General features: G+C 36.0%; 2 protein-coding genes across 2 annotated transcripts in view; one reads left to right on the top strand and one right to left on the bottom strand.

Moving 5' to 3' along the window:
* The window catches only part of LOC131803666 (serine/threonine-protein kinase 26-like), a 3,647-nt gene extending 2,495 nt beyond the window's left edge, over nt 1–1,152 (top strand). The window contains 1 exon segment of the mRNA XM_059125111.1: nt 1,144–1,152. Within this exon segment, the coding sequence (XP_058981094.1) occupies nt 1,144–1,152 (9 nt within the window).
* Nucleotides 1,153–13,385: 12,233 nt separating this feature from the next.
* LOC101889164 (uncharacterized) lies at nt 13,386–14,644 on the bottom strand. Its single transcript, XM_005177386.4, has 3 exons — nt 14,471–14,644; nt 14,232–14,381; nt 13,386–13,653 (listed from the first exon to the last, which is right to left on the bottom strand). The coding sequence occupies exons 1-3, from the start codon at nt 14,520–14,522 to the stop codon at nt 13,445–13,447; spliced, it is 411 nt and encodes a 136-aa protein (XP_005177443.1). The 5' UTR covers nt 14,523–14,644; the 3' UTR covers nt 13,386–13,444.
* Nucleotides 14,645–17,287: the final 2,643 nt, after the last annotated feature.

Here is a 17,287-nt window from a genome sequence, read left to right on the forward strand (position 1 = left end):
AAAATTATTAAAATATTATTAAACAATACAACAATGCATAAACTGCCAACACACACACAGACACAGCAACATGACCTTCTCATGTCGGTTCTCTCGATTTTTTTGCACAACAGTTTTGTTGCCTGGACTTGTTACACTGTGTGTGTGAGCACGCGTTTGTGTTTGTTACTGTTTTTGTTGTCCTTTGAGGCCCTTTGGCAATTATGTTAATTGCTTAAGCGAATACATGAACACACACACATACGAAATACGGTATGGATGGGTACCATGTGAGTGTGAATGTTTGTAGGTATATTTGCAATAGTTGCCCAACTACCCCATTTATAAATAAGGACATACTGTCACATGCATGCAAATGCAAATCTATGAATAGCTGCAGGTGTTGGGCGCCATCGAGAGTGGTACATCCTTAGCAAGGATGTACAAGGCCTTGCAAATAACTGTAGAGTTTATAGGCACAACATTCTTATGAAGAAGATATGACCCGATCCTCGTTACATAAATGAGAAGGATCTGAAATGAAAAAGATCTGAACTTTCTATGTCAGATAGATAGGATATTCACGAGGAAACACGTAAAAAATGGCTGGTCGGAACGTCGAAAATTGACTGGTAACCAAATCAGCTATCCTCACGATTCCTAAAATTTCGATGTTCCTTTAAATGGCCGAGCCATGCCCAATGTGAGAACGGCGTTTTTGGGGTTCTTGGGGACCTCTCAACACGCTCGTACGGCCAGCGATATTCTGGCCGATCGCCTAATCGACTTTATATAGCCTCTTCGGATTAGAAAAGAGCTTACCAGTCGAAATTTTCGGATAAACGCTAATGGTGTTCTTAGAAGGCGCACTCTCACATTTTTTTTCACAATTGACTTCTTCTGTTGAATGTAAATTCAACCATTCAGAGCCCCGCGTGGCGTGTATGGTTCATAGTAAAAATCTGCTTGGACTTCTGCTTCAAACGCGGTATGTCATTAAGCGATGTGACATCTCTGCCAGAGGGTTCGTCGAATATGAGCAACCCTGTATTCATTAAGAGGAGTAGTCTACTTAAAAAAAACAATTTTCAAATTATAGCTGAGTTCGTTGAAAATTAGAGGCCAACAATTTTTAAAAACTGTAACGTGATTTTCTCTCTTCAGCTAAGGTAAACTTAGTCGCAGCCAGGGTTTTTATAAGCCACTAATTTTAATGAAAAAAAAAATATAGATTTAAATGCTAGATAACATACAACTCGGGATTAATTGCGTAAATGTGGATTTAACCCATTTCGATCTGAGATTTAATTTTTATTTTTGTTTTTGAAAAATGTTCTGTTTTTTTATTTAATTCGACCTTTATTTCAAATTATTTCAAAAGTAAATTTAATAAAAAAAAATATTTTTTTAGGATAATTTGGGACCACTGATGTCAAAAATTTAATAAAAAATAATATCCGATTTTTCGTTTTCCAAGTAACCAGTGTTCGATATTTCGAACAGTCTAGTTTATACATATGTAAAAAAGCATCTAAAAATATGGGTTTCGGAAATGTACCCCTATCATGGAGGGAGTTTTTATATTCTCCACCATAGTATGGACGGTATATTAAGTTTGTCATTCCGTTTGTAACACCTCAAAATATACATTTTAGACCCCACAAAATATATATATATTCTTGATCAGCATAAAATTCTATGTCGATTTAGCTATGTCCGTCTGTGGAAATCGCTCTAGCTTCCGAATGAAACGAAGTAGGTTGATAAAATTTTACTCAAATTATATAATGTCTGCAGGATTTGGTATTGAAAATGTGCCATGTAGGTCCACGTTTTGGTATAGCCTCCATATAACGGAACCTCCGTATATTCGGTAATTTAATGATTTTAGCGACATTATTCACCAGTATTATTTCAAATTTGGTATTTTATGTTTATAATGGATACTACAGCCTAAGACAAAAGATTGTGCAGGGCCACGTCCTTGTATAGCCCCAACATAGCGGTATCTCCCTATATTTGGTATTTTGATGATTCTAGCGACATTGTTCATCGGAATTGCTTCGTAATGGATACTACAGTCTAGTCAAATATTGTCTTTCCAGGTCCACGTCTTCGTATAGCCCCCATATAACGGTACCTCCCGATATTCGGTATTTTGATGATTTAAGCGACATTATTCACCGGAATTGGTTCAAATTTGGTATTCGAAGTTCATAATGGGTACTACAGCTAGGACAGAAAATTGTCTGTGCAGGTCCACGTCTTCGTATAGATCCTAATATAACGGCTACATTCAGAATTTAAGATTTTAACATAATTTTTAACGGAAAATTGCCAAATTCGTTCCAAATGGTGGAGGGTATTAAAGTTTCGGCCCGATCCGAACTTACAGATTCGGTTTCTCTTTCGATTTGAAGATAAACTCTGATAAATGTAAATCGGGTGTCCGATTTACATTGCGCGATGATTTTCGGGTTGCATATGATTGGATGATAATCGCAACTCTGATGAATGGACGTCGAGTATCCATGGATTACGATGAAGATCTTCGGTTTGCAGACGATTTAAAGGTAATCCGGATATCTGATAAATGGTTTTCGATCATCGAGACCGCGATGATATCTTCGGATTGAAGACGATTTCGCTTTTTGACCTGTAGACGATTTGAACGATAATCGGAACTGCGACGAATGGTCGTCGGGGAACACTATATTACAGATGTTCCAAGGATAATTGGGAATTCTGGCTGTAGATAATTTCACTGTTCGGTTTAAATATTTGCCGCCGTAGGGTTTATAATCGGCGAATGGTCGTCGGGGACCATGGTGATGACGCTCGGGTTGTAAATGATTTTTCTGTTCGGGTTGTAGACGATTTTGTCGCAAGGGTTTTGATCGGTAACTCTGGTCAGGGTCCAAGATGATGAAATGATTTTGCTGGTCTGTGGTCGGGGACCACGATGATGATGTTAGGGTTGTAAATGATTTTGTTGATCGGGTTGTAGATGATTTGCTGCTTGGGTAATAATCTGGAACTCTAGTCACAAACCACGGTGATGACGTTCGGGCCATAGATGATTCCGCTGCCGGGTTGAAGACGATTTTGTCGCAAGGGTTATGATCGGTAACTCTGGTCGGTGACCACGATGATGATGCTAGGGTTGTAGATGATTTTGCTGATCGGATTGTAGACGTTTTCGCTGCTTGGGTAACAATCGGGAACTCTGGTCGGAAACCACGGTGATGACGCTCGCTATAATCGGGAACTCTGGTAAAAGGTTTTTATCTCACAGGTGTTGGGGTCGTTTTACGAGGAGTAGATGGTCGAGAACTCGTATCGGTGCTCGGAGGTTTGTTAGTCGGGCGATACTAAAGTCTACGACTACCTCTACGTTACTAGTCTAAATGTCTGTTGGGACAAGGAGCCCGAAGTCTAAGTGTCAATGTATTATAAGCCATTTAGGTTAATAAGAGCCTGCCACAAAAAAAGATATTCCCAGCTTACAATTCTTGTTAGTCGGAGGTCAGTAAATTATTTGAAATCAATACGTATACGGAGGGGGCAAGCAGGGGGCTTACCAAAATGAAAACATTGTATGTCACCACCATAGCCAAGTGAATGAGAATTATTTCTCATGTGTTGTTATGATTATAAAAGTAAATGAGTGGCTATTCCTCGATAAGTGGTGTAATCATTGCTTATGGTGGTAGAGTTCTTTGTCGGCATATTGTGTCGCTGAAGGTCGGTTAGGAAATAACTGCTGTTAAGTATCCTTTGTTATTGCTATTGTTAGCTTGTTCCTATTATGTACCTGATAGATTCTGTAACGTTACAATACCGAAAATCAGAAGGGATCGTAATGTGGGGCCAATACTAAAAAGTGGACCTACATTGAATATATTTGCGAGGAGTTCAGCTGCCCACTGAAGAACCGAATTATCAATCAACAGACAGTCTACAATTTGTGTGTTTGGAAGGAATGTAAACATACATCTTCCAGAGTAGCCCCCACTGTCATAGCCGATTTGATTATACTTATACTATATACCTTCTGTTGACATAGAGATGCTTCGAATCTTGGGTTCCATTTAGATTCCACTGTGGAAAATTGTAAGACAAAATTTTCTTTCAGTAAATTCGACATAGGCTTCGTTTACGGGACAAATTATAGAGGGCCCCTGCATCCTCCCCCTACCGCCCTGCATAGCCAGCATATTATGCTTAAATTGACATGTATCGCTAGTGCTGATGCTGTTGCTGGTAATGGTGATGGTCGCAATGGGGTTCTTTACACAAGCATTTATACACTTGTACACACACACGCACACTGACTCACTCACTCTCGCGCTCCGCACATCTAATGGACAACAGAAACTGCGACAGAAATGACAAATAACAGACAGTAACTGTCATTTAATGCCACCAACTTTCACACTTTAACTTTATTATGGATGCACCCAAACACACGCACACACCGATATACATTGCATAAGCTCCCCGAACCCCCAGTGGATAGCTGGCATAGGGGAGGAATATATTGCATAACCTAAAAGGGGACTGCATCATAAAGAACAAACATGGAAGTGAACGCAAATGGCTAACCGGAGGCCATAGCTAGACCGACGGACCAGCCATGTGTCTATGCTGCAACCGAACAGCTGTCAAATATTATTATGATGCCCGATCATGTTGGTTTTAAGCCACCGAGGCTGGCTATGGCCAGCATTAATGCCTGATGCAGCAGCAGTGTCATTCATTGATTGGTCGGCCTACCAGCCACCCAACTCTGAGGGCTCCCATTCCATTGCCTTGTCTCTGAGTTTGCATAAAATAGGATGGATATTTTGATGGACGAAACAACCATCTAAACTTTGTTAAAGTGAAATTCATCAATTGTTTGTTTGTTTGTATTTCCAGAAATTGTTTCCAATTAAAGTTTTAACTCGCACATGGGTGATGGTCGCTTCTGCCCAGCTCTCGACTCCTGCGGCTGCTGCTGTCAGAATTTCAACACCAAAATTCTGTTTGCCATGGACAAATTTAAGAGACCAGCTGCCACTGAAATTATCACGTTTGACAGATTGACAGCAAACGCCAAAGAACACAAAAGGCTGTATAGAATGCATTTTGCCCCGACCTGAAATCTCGTCCTTTTTGTCCTTTCTTCTCATTGAATAGGTTTGTCGTCCAGCAGTTCGCTGTGTGCGAGAGAGCAGCTGCAAATGCAAAGCAACGAAAATTAAACTAATTTTTAAATTGCATTCAAGGATTTTGAAATGGCGGAGGTCATTTGAGGGCTTTGGAAGTATCGATATATTAATGAAACGAAAGTCTCTCAGATTTGAGGGTCATGAAAATACTGGTAAATTGAGCATGAGCTTTATCCGTATTATATGGATAGAAGGGAAAACATAATTCATATTAACCAAAAATGTATCCAAAATGGCATAGAAAATACAGGGTGAGACTGCTGTGAGACAGGTGAACTACTGTCATTTCTAAGCCACTCTTCCGACAGCTGTTAAAATTTTTCCAGTGACAGCTCATTATATTGTTTACAACCGTAGAAAATCATTCTGGTCAGAATTTTCCATAAAAAAATCACTCGTGATGGAATTCAAGCGTGATAGTGTGATTTCTTTATATTTGGCTGAAAACCACAAGTGACTATCGGTAGAGCACTTCAGCTTTTAAATATAAATAAAATTTTTTGTGTCTCGTACCATCGCTCGTTACCGTGATACTGGTAGCGTAGCCCGACGTCAAGGAAGTGGACGGAAGAAAACAGCAACATCAGCAGAAATGGTTCGAAAAGTAAAGAAGCGACTTGAACGAAACCCGTGTCGCAGTGGCCGAAAAATGGCTTGTGACCTGAGCATATCGCAATATTCCATTCTGTAAATATTGAAAAATCAGCTCGGGGTAAAGCCATTGAAATCCCAAAAGTGCAAGAACTTACAACGCAACAGAAAGAAAGTAGACTCAAAGGAGCTAAAGAGTGGTTTCGCTTGGCCGAAAGTGGTTAACTGCCGAATTTGGTTTTCTCCGATGAGAAGACATTCGTTGTTCAGAATGATCGTGTTTACTTGCCAAAGACGTCAGCTGAAAATGTGCACCTTCGGTTGGCCACCAGAACTCAAGCGCCGGCCATGGTGATGGTGTGGGCCGCCATAATAGCTGATGGTCGCTCTCCGTTCGTATTAATCGACCGTGGCATCAGAATAAATGCCGAATATTATCGCGAAAATATTATGGAGGTTGTATTAAAACCTTGGACACGCAAACATTTTGGCTGCAGACCTTGGACATTCCAACAGGACTCAGCACCATCGCACAAGAATGGTTACAAAATGAGGTTCCTCGCTTCATTTCCAGCGCACAATGGCCACCAAAATCTACGGATACCAATCCGTTGGACTATTGTGTCAGGAGTATTTTGGAAAGCAAGGTTGGCACTAAAAAATACCAAAGTGTCGATCACCTTAAGCAAGCGCTTCGCCGGGAATGGTCCAAAATACCGCAGCGTGTAACGGTTTCATTGGCCGTTTGAAGGTCATAATTCGTGTCAAAGATGACCAATTCGGACAAATCTAAACTCATTCTAAAATTTGATGCTATTTCCGGTATTTTTTGCTTTCATTCAATAAAATTTAAAAAAAATGTAAAAATTATGGCATGTGACTTTGTTGCAGTTTTTTTATATCACCCTGTACATTATCCACGTTATCCAATGGAGGTATATACTTTATACACTTTTTCCAAACTCGGTATATACTTAATACATGTCATCCGAACTCGGACTATACTTTATACACGTTCTCCAAAGTCGGTATATACTTTATCCACGTTCTCCAAAGTCGGTATATACTTAATACATGTCATCCGAACTCGGAATATACTTTATCCACGTTCTCCAAAGTCGGTATACACTTCATCCACGTTCTCCAAAGTCGGTATATACTTTATCCATGTTCTCCAAAGTCGGTATATACTTTATCCACGTTCTCCAAAGTCGGAATATACTTTATCCACGTTCTCCAAAGTCGGTATATACTTTATCCATGTTCTCCAAAGTCGGTATATACTTTATCCACGTTCTCCAAAGTCGGTATATACTTCATCCACGTTCTCCAAAGTCGGTATATACTTTATCCACGTTCTCCAAAGTCGGTATATACTCTATCCACGTTCTCCAAAGTCGGTATATACCTTATCCACGTTCTCCAAAGTCGGTATATACTTTATCCACGTTATCCAAACTCAGAAAATACTTTATCCAAGCTCTATATATACTTTATCCACGTTCTCCAAAGTCGGTATATACTTTATCCACGTTCCCCAAGTCGGAATATACATTATCCACGTTCTCCAAAGACGGTATATACTTTATCCACGTTATCCAAACTTAGCATATACTTTATTCACGCTATTCAAACTCAATGTATATACTCTATTCACGTTATCCAAATTCGGTATATACTTTATACCACGATATCCAAATACCGTGTGTTCTTTATCCACGTTATCCAAAGGGTTATAAAAGATATTCACATTATCCAAAATTATAAAAACTTTATCCACGTTATCCAATCACAATAAAAGCTTTATCTACATTTTCCAAATGAGGTGTTAACTTTATCCATATTATCTAAATACGGTATAAACTTGATTCACCTTATCCAGATGAGGAATACAGATTATCCACGTTATCCAGATGAGGAATACAGATTATCCACGTTATCCAGATGAGGTATACATTTTATCCACGTTATCCAAATGGGGTATGAAGTTTATCCAGGTTGTGTATATAGAGTATAAATCCAATCCATGTTATCCAAATAAAAAATAAACTTCATACGCGTGATGTTAACTCTATTGATGTTATCCAAATGAGTTGTAAAAAATGTCCATATTTATCCACGTTATCCAAATGAGGTATAAACCTTAACCACGTTATCCAAATGGCATATACACTTTTTCCACGTTATCAAAATGGGTTCTACACTTTATCCACGCTATCCAAATAATACAAATCTTTATCCATATTATTCAAATGAGGTATCCTCGTTATCCAAATAATACAAAACTTTATCCATCCATTATCCATCTTCTCCAAATTTGTATAAACTTTATCAAATGTGATAAAAGTGGTATAAATATGACAAAAATGTTATGTAAATGAGTTATGTCCATTTTCATATTATACTAATATGACTTTGGATGATTAGATGTTATACGAAGTAATCCATGCTCTCATGATTATCCCAAATTCAAAAATTAATCTTGATTGAAAAACCAAAGATTTCTCTTTACCTAAACATTCTTTGGATTTTACATTTAAAATAAAAATTAGCAACCGAACTGACTATGTCTCTTAGCAACACATCTGGCTCGTACCTATAGCTTATCCAATTTCCCATAAATTGATGCATATCATGCATTTAGATAAACGCAAATTTTGAAATCTATCAATTAATTAAATTTTTATAAGAAGCATATATTTCAAAATTTCTCCCATAAAATTTAAAATCAACAACGCAAGGATATGGCCAGCTATACCAGTACACAAAGCAATCCCTTTGACAACAACAATGACAAATGGCTAACTTTCAATTTGATTGCCAGATATGCATCAATGTTTACCCTCTTTTAAGGAAAGACACGTATCATCTACGTGTATCCAAACTGGTGTAGCCAAATCGTCTGTTTGAAGGATATTCTGTTGTCCACCACTCTCTCATGGCTCTGGTATCGTTTATATGAGGAATGGATATTTTTCAAAATATTTCAATGGGAGTTTTTCTACAAGTTACATTTATAATGTATGGCGTAGTTATATTTGAAATCTGATACCATGTTTTGAATACTGCCATCATTACTGGTTATGCAGTCATCAGCCTGGATGGTGTTCCTTGTAGTTTCTAATGGTTTTGGCCAACTTATGACAAAGTTTCTAGACAATTTGTGAGTGGCATAGCCACATAACTTCCATGTTTTGTTTTTTTGCTCAAATCTGTATGAGCAATTGAAATTGCTCATATATTCCGAAAAAAATATCAATAACAACTTATGGTTTTAGTTAAAGAATACAAGTGTGGTCAAGATTAATATACGTATCTTTCAAAATCTCCATATACAAGGGAGGACTTCATTTAAAATACACCTTAAATATTTTTCAACTACTCCCCCTTTCTCTACGATTTGATTCACATTTAGCCACGAGAAGTCAAAACATATCTATCCGGTATCTTGTACCTAAAGCCATCCATTCATATAACACTACATCCAAAAACAAGGTGAATCTTGAGGCTCTCTATTTGCCGTATGTTGTTCCCGGCAAAATACCATTTAAATCAATTGAAAAGCTTTGGCAGAGCAGAAGTCTGCCGAACACCAAACACCATAAGCCTTAAACTTAATTAATTGATCGATGATGGTCTTTTTGAAAAATTGATGCAGCTAACACATGCAGCAGCCTATAAAACAAAAGAACGGGGGAAAGGACGAGCGTAACAAACACGTTGTGCTGTTTGGAAAATGAAAGGAAGAGGAAGTGCGTTTTAAAATGAAATGCACTGCTACAAAGAGTTGTAAAAGGACCTAGTAAAAATGCGGTAGGTGTATGTGCCACTTTCAGAATTACAAGTAATGACCTCCACATACTTTGCATTACTTGGGGACAAAATGTAATGAGAAATACATACTCCCTGCATTATCAGTAATAATTAAAAGTAGTAATTAAAAATACCAAATATCGGGAGGTAAAATTAAATGTAGGCTTTCAGGAAAAAGTGAACCTATATAGGCATTTTGCTACCAGAGATTTTAAATTTTGTTTACTATGCCCCAAGCCATATGGCTAGAGAGGATATATATCATTTGATACGACCAAAACGTGCCTCATCGAAATAACGATAGCCCCAAAATCTCTTTGGACCAAATCCGTTTCAGAACATTTGGAGACGATCGGTCGGTCCGTCTATCTGTCTGGCTGGTGCGCCCATAACTCTCGAAGGGAGTATCCCATTTGGTACATCATAATATTATTATCAAACTTAGATTGAGTTCGGAGATGGGCAATAACGATCCACTCCTTCTGGTACAACCCTACACAAAAGGTCGAAATTTAAAAAAAAAATATTTTTCTGCACAGGATGATCAGATTTTGCTGCAACACTGCAAATTTTAATATTTCTATCAATGCTATGTCAGTTGCGAAAATTGACAATATAGGTCCACTCCATCTATCAGCACAAGATTTTTATAAAGATCTAACCATTCCTTCTGGTACCTCCCATACATGGGCCAAAATTTTAAATAACCAAAACTATCATAAACAACCGAAATAAAAATCCGGTTTTCATCAAATTTCACACAATCTATTACTTTTACTAACACAAGATCTGCTGTAAAAATGGATTATATCGGTCCTCTCCTTCTGGTACCTTCCCCATAAAGCGTCAAAATTTTAAATATCCATGAAGCTCATAAAACGCGAAATTAACATCCAATTCCATTCAGACTTGGCACATCTCAATATTTCCATTAACACAAGATCTGTTATAAAGATGGTGGAGATCGGACCATTTCTTTTGGTACCTCCCCCACAAAGGGTCTATGTTTTGAATAACCAAAACGATTATAAATTCCAAATTCAAATTCCACACATCACAATATTTTTATTAGATGGTACACTACTTCCGTTACCTCCACTATAAAGGGTAAAATTTTTAATAACCATGAAGCTCCTAAAACTCGAAATTAACATTCGATTCCCCTCACTTGGCACATCTCAATATTCCATCAACACAAAATCTGTTATAAAGATGGTAGAGATCGGACCATTTCTCCTGGTACGTCTCCCATATAGGGTTCAAGATTTTTGAAAAACAAAACGCTCAAAGAAAGGAAGATAAGCATCCAACTCTCTTCAAATTTCACACATCCAAATATTTTTGCTAACACAAGGTCTGTTGTGAAGATGAGATATATCTGCCAACCCCTTCGCGATATTTGTATCATATTTATTTAGGTTCGATACGAAATGGACAATACTGGAACCTACTCCATATAGGGTCAACAGTTTGAATAATCATAACAGAAGTAAAAATATATTTAAATAATCGAACATTGGCTGAGGGTATACATCTGTCGGCAAAACCGACTGATACCGAAAACCGAAAACGAGCAAATGCAATATTCTGAAAAAATCCTTAAATCACTAATATTTTCAAAAAACAATGAACTTTAAAAGATTTGATAGATAGATTTGAATATACTTAAAAAATGTGCGATTCAGACACTAATACACGGTTATTCTCCAAGGCCTTCCTCTAGGTATAATACATTCTTTCCGAAAAATTCTTTAAAAAAATCCATGTTTGTTTCTCTGAAAGTTCTTCAAAGAAATCTACGATTATAGGCCTTTAAAAAAATTGAAAATCCAAGCGTAAAAAGTCATTATATATTTTTAGTCATATTTAGATTTTCAATCTCGATATGCAATACAAACTGCATTTAAAAACCACAAAAGAATATTCCAATATTATACAGACGTAATATGAATATGCCTTATATTATAAGCGAATGGATCTATCGACTACATCTATTACCTCACTCCAAAAGTCCAATTGTCTAAAGGAATTTTCGTGTTTAAAACTTCAAAATCATTTAATTATTTGATTCAAAAATATAATTAATTTTATTAATGAGAAATTGCAACTTTTTCTACAAACGATAAAACTCTTTGACACATAAATTCCATAAATTCTTACAACTGCCCTGGTTACAATACCCCGGTTTGATGAATTGTTGCAATAACAAACCACATTTAATATCTTATCTCTTTGCATTAAAAAACAAACCTCCACAGTTCAAAATTACCTTGTGTCACATTATTTTTATTGATTTTGTTGTCGGCGCGAAATATTGATCCCAATTAATATAAATAGCAAATTGTAGGCCTTATCGATCATGTGTCCAATTCTTAAGAACATATTGACAAGTGAATTCTTCTAATTGGAGCATTGACCGTGGTTGTATCAAGATACAAATAGGTTAGTACTGACAATATTTTCAGCTCATGGAGGTTAAGGTTTGAAAATCAAGAAAAATAAAGGAGTGCTAAAACCATAGTTTAAATTTTTTATTCAACTAGAATTGCAAATTGCTAAGAAAACAGCTGATTCTTTAGGAATTTGAAGCTAGATTCATCGACATGCGAATATATGGATGGCTACATCAAATAATGGGCATACACTTAACATCTTCTGCAGTAAAGATTTATTATATCTACTTAGAACCTGAAGGTTTCAATATATATCTTGTGTTAGTAGAAATAATGGGATGTGTGAAATATAAAAAGAACTGGATGCTGATTTCGGATTTTATGATCGTTTTGGTTTTTCAAAAAGTTAACCCTTTGTAGGGCAGGGACCAGAAGGATTGGACCGATCTCTACCATCTTTATAACAGATCTTGGACTAATGGAATGGAATCGGATGTAAGTTTCACGTTTTATAAGCTTCATGGAATTTTTGACCCCTTTTGGGGGAGGTACCAGAAGGGGTTGACCGATATATCTCATCTTCAGAACAGATCTTGTGTTAGTAGAAATAATAGGATGTATGAAATATGAAGAGAACAGAATGCCTATTACGAATATTATAATCGTTTTGGTTATTCAAAAATTTGAGGCTTTGTGATGCGGATACCAGAAGGAATGGCCCGATATCTACCAACTTTATAACAGATCTTGTGTTGATAGAAATATTGAGATGTGCCAAGTTTAAATGGAATCGGATATTAATTTCGCATTTTATGAGCTTCTGGATATTCAAAACTTAGACCCTTTGAGGGGGAGGTACTTGATGGAGTGGACCGATATTTTCTATTTTCGCACCTGACCTAGCACTGATACAAATATTGGGATTTGCAAAGTTGGAGCAAATCGGATTTTCCTTTCTCTGTCTGTGCAGTAAAATATTCTTTTGGGGGTCAGAAGGGGTCCATCTCCGGTCGGACATCGCTAGATCGACTTCAAATATCCTGAAACGAATTTGGTCGATGAGGCACATTTTGGCTGAGGGTATAAAAAGTGTATGACTATGACCGAAATAGCTCTTGCAAAGAAAAAATAAAATTCGCACAAAAATTTTATATCAGATAGTCTCCCAAAAAATTACAAAAATTCCGCAAAAAAAATTCTGATAATCTTTTGTTGTTGCAAAATGGTCAGGCTTAATCCCTTTATTGTTGTTTTTATAAAAACAACGTTTGTTTATTAGTGGAGAACGATGGCAATGTTTTCCAGGGGGTAAGGCAGGGATATGATAATCTTTAAAAAAAATCTAACCCAAATATTCCATTACAATTTTTTTAAAAAATCCACAATTATATTGAGATTCTAGTAGGGTATATTATATATTTTACAATTTTTTGGTTTTATGTTAAACAGTAACTTTTAATATAAAAATAATTTTGCCACAAACAAAACACCAATCATAACTGCAGCACTCGCAGAGATTGTTCCAACCGAATTGCGATCATTGCACAAATCCTCGGAACAAACATTACAGGTCTTCTGCACCCAGTGGGGATTTGAGGGAGGAGTATCACACGTAATGGCGTTTGTGAGAATGCAACCACGGACATCGGAGACTACCTTGCCGCCTGGAAAAATTAAAAAGAAAACATTTAATATTTATTTATTTATTTATTTTTTATTTTATTTATTTATTTATTTTTTTTTTTTGATAAAAGATACAAATTTAATGATCTAAAATTGCCTTGAGAAGGCAAATCTCAAAGAAATATATATTTATTTTCGCATATAAGAGACATTTAATATTTTAAAAAATTTAAAAAAAATTTTAAATAATTTAGATAAAAATATTCCTCTTTCAAGACAAATATAATGATCTATAATTGCCTTAAGAACCCAAATCTCAATATATATATATTTATTTTAAATATTAACGTATTTAAAATATTAACAAAAATGGTTAGGGGTTCTTATTTATTTCAAAAAAAAAAATAAATAAAAAAATATCGTTTTCAATATTTATACATGTATGTTTTATGTGTCTACATGTGTATTATTTATAAACAAAATTATTACTGCGGTTTTAATATACTTGACATTGAATCTATTTTGAACTGAGTCATTTAATATTTGTTTTTAATTTCGTTGATTCTGAAGAGAATTGCATTTTGAAAAAAAAAAGAAACGAATAAAATTAAAAACTTACCTGATGTATAAACACCAACATAGCATGAAAACTTTGTCGACTTTGTAATTTGGTAGATATTCAGCAGGGCATTGGTGTGATTACATTCCACGGTGGAGGCATTTTTGCAGGAATACTCATCGCGACAATCGTAACATTTTAGGGAGTTTGCTATAAATAAAAAATAATTAAAAAAAATAAAAATAATTTTAAAAACAAAATTTTTTCAGCAAGACGTGTATCTATCAGTTATAACTTACCCATCTGCAGGAGAGCACCAAGCACCGAACACAGAATCACTAGTTTGTACATTTTGAATGGAATTTTTTCTAAACTTTTTCACTTGTTTTTGCTTTTTTCAATTTTTTACTTGTAACTTCTGAACGTCTTGCTCTAATCGAAGGTATTGATTGTTTGATACTGGAAGCTGTTTGAATATGCATTTTATACCTAAGCTCACTTTGCCTTGAGGCCTCTAACTTAGCATTGCAAACAAAGTTAGTTTTATTTTTACCTCTTTAGCGGTGAAATTTCCGAGCAAAAAATCCATTGATGCATTGATAGGAAAATTCGTAATGTGGTTTAATTTGATTTTCATTGGCTGCATGAAATAATAATAATAATAACAACACGGAATTGCCCATTTAAGATTTATAAACATAAATCAATTCATGAATCGTGGGTAATGTTGAGACCACTTCACATCTTTCCCACCATGGATGGAAAATACGAGGTCTCATTGGCTCATCAATGCCCAGAAAAAATAGCCAGGACTATAAACTTGCAATTTGGCATACAAAATTTCAAGTTGGTGGGGTTTTTGAAAATTCATACCAAATGATACTAAAAAAATACGAAAACTCATATTTTGGCCTGAATATAAAAATATTGAGCCTATAGTCTTTAAATTTAGCGTATATGTTATTATTGATACGAGGAATCAGATAAGAGAGTAAACAAGTTGAAAAGTATCAGTCGGCTTTGCCGACCGAAGAAATGGGCCAATATTGTCCATTTCGTATGGGACCTAAATAAATATGATATGAATATCGTGACGTGCCAGATTTGAACTATATGGGTTACTTCCATCACTTTATATGAGATATGTGGTAATTTTTTTGAAAATTTCAAAATGCGTGTGAGGTGCCAGATGTAGTCGGACAAAGTATTCCATTTCCCTATTTCATCTAATACAGATAAAATATAGGTATGGCCAAAATTGCAAGAAAATCGGAACTTTTACCCTTTGTGAGGGAGGTACCAGAAGAAATGGTCAGATCTCTACCATCTTTACGGAATATATTGAGATATGCCATTGTGATATATTGTGTTTACGGAAATATTGAGTTGTGCCAAGTCTGAATGGAATCGGATGTTAATTTCACGTTTTATAAGCTTATTGGATATTCAAAATTTCGACCTTTTGTGGGGAAGGTACCAGAAGGAGTGAACCCATATATTCCATATTAGCACCAGATCTTGTGTTTGTTAAAATATTAGGATGTGTAAAATTTGAAGAAAATCAGATTTGTACATCACATTTTATAAGAGTTACAATTATTCAAAATTTTGAACCTTTGTGAAAGATGCACTTGATGGACTGAACCCATATTATTTGTACCTGACCTAGAACTGACACAAATATTAGGATTTGCATAGTTGGAGCAAAATCGTATTATTTCTTCTCTTTCTGTGCAGAAAATATTTTTTTTGAAATTTTCGACCTTTTGTGGGGAGGTACTTGATAGAATAAATCAATATTGTCCATCCTGACCTAGCGCTGACGAAAATATTCGGATTTGCAAATTTGGAGCAAAATCGGATTATTCTTTCACTTTCTGTGCAGAAAATATTTTTTTTTTTTTTTTGAAATTTTCGACCTTTTATGGGGCAGGTACCAGAAGGAGTGGACCGATGTTACCCATCTCCGAACTCGATCTAAGTTTGACAAAAATATTACGATGTACCAAGTTTGGACCCTTCGAGAGTTATCGTACGCACCAGCCAGACAGACAGAGGGACGGACGGACATCGCTAGATCGACTCCAAATGTTCTGAAACGGATTTGGTCCAAAGAAACCTAGGGTCTAAAACCGATATTTCGACTAGGCACGTTTTGACCGTATCAAATGATATAGAGGGTATATATCATTTGATACATAGTAAAAACTATGGCGTTGACTTTGTTGCAGTTTTTTTATCTCACCCTGTATTTGGTAAAGATCGAACCATTTCTTCTGGTACCTCCCACACATAGGGCTCAAGATTTTAAAAAACAAAACGCTCAACGATCTGTTGTGAAGATGATATATATCTGCGAAGCCCTTAAAGGGTAACAATTTTCAATAATTTTATCTGTCATAACTTGTGAATCAAGTCAGGGATTCTTTACAACTTGCTATATCTAAATATATGTCTCTCAAGCAGAAGCCTGAGGTGAATAGGGAATTCATGATTTCGCATAAAATTGGATATAAATGTCCGATTTTCTTGTGATTTTGCCGATACCAGTATTTTTATCTGCATTAGATTAAATATGACAAGTAAAAAAAAAACATTAAGTTCGGCCGGGCCAAACTTTTAATACCCTCCACCTTATGGTAAAGGAAACATTAGAAGAAATGTGTCAAAAACCATTGAAATGCCGAATATCGGAAGGTACCGTTGTATGGGGGCTATACCAAATCGTAGACTTACACTTGCAATGTTTCGCCAACGGAGCTAGAACCCATTATGTCCTACAAATCCAATTTTCAGACAAATACGTGAAAAAATGTGTCAAAAATCATCAAATTACCGAATATCGGGAGGTACCGTTATATGGGGGCTATACCAAAACGTGGACCTATAATTACAATGACTCGCCACACGAACTGGGACCCATTGTGATCTACAACTACCAATTTTCAGATGAATTCGTGAAAAAATGTGTCAAAAATCATCAAATTACCGAATATCGGGAGGTACCGTTATATGGGGGCTATACCAAAATGTGGACCTATACATACAATGTTCCGCCACACGAACTAGGACCCATTATGACCCACAAATATCAATTTTTAGACAAATCAGTGAAA

This window comes from Musca domestica, unplaced genomic scaffold (assembly GCF_030504385.1).
Source record: "Musca domestica strain aabys unplaced genomic scaffold, Musca_domestica.polishedcontigs.V.1.1 32, whole genome shotgun sequence".
NCBI classification, from domain to species: domain Eukaryota; kingdom Metazoa; phylum Arthropoda; class Insecta; order Diptera; family Muscidae; genus Musca; species Musca domestica.

Coding starts and splice junctions, on each gene's coding strand:
- LOC101889164 (XM_005177386.4), bottom strand. CDS start 14,522: ATGTACAAACTAGTGATTCTGTGTTCGGTGCTTGGTGCTCTCCTGCAG. Junction 14,382..14,470: donor TGGTGCTCTCCTGCAGATGG/GTAAGTTATAAC, acceptor TTTTATTTATAG/CAAACTCCCTAAAATGTTAC. Junction 13,654..14,231: donor TGTTGGTGTTTATACATCAG/GTAAGTTTTTAA, acceptor TAATTTTTCCAG/GCGGCAAGGTAGTCTCCGAT.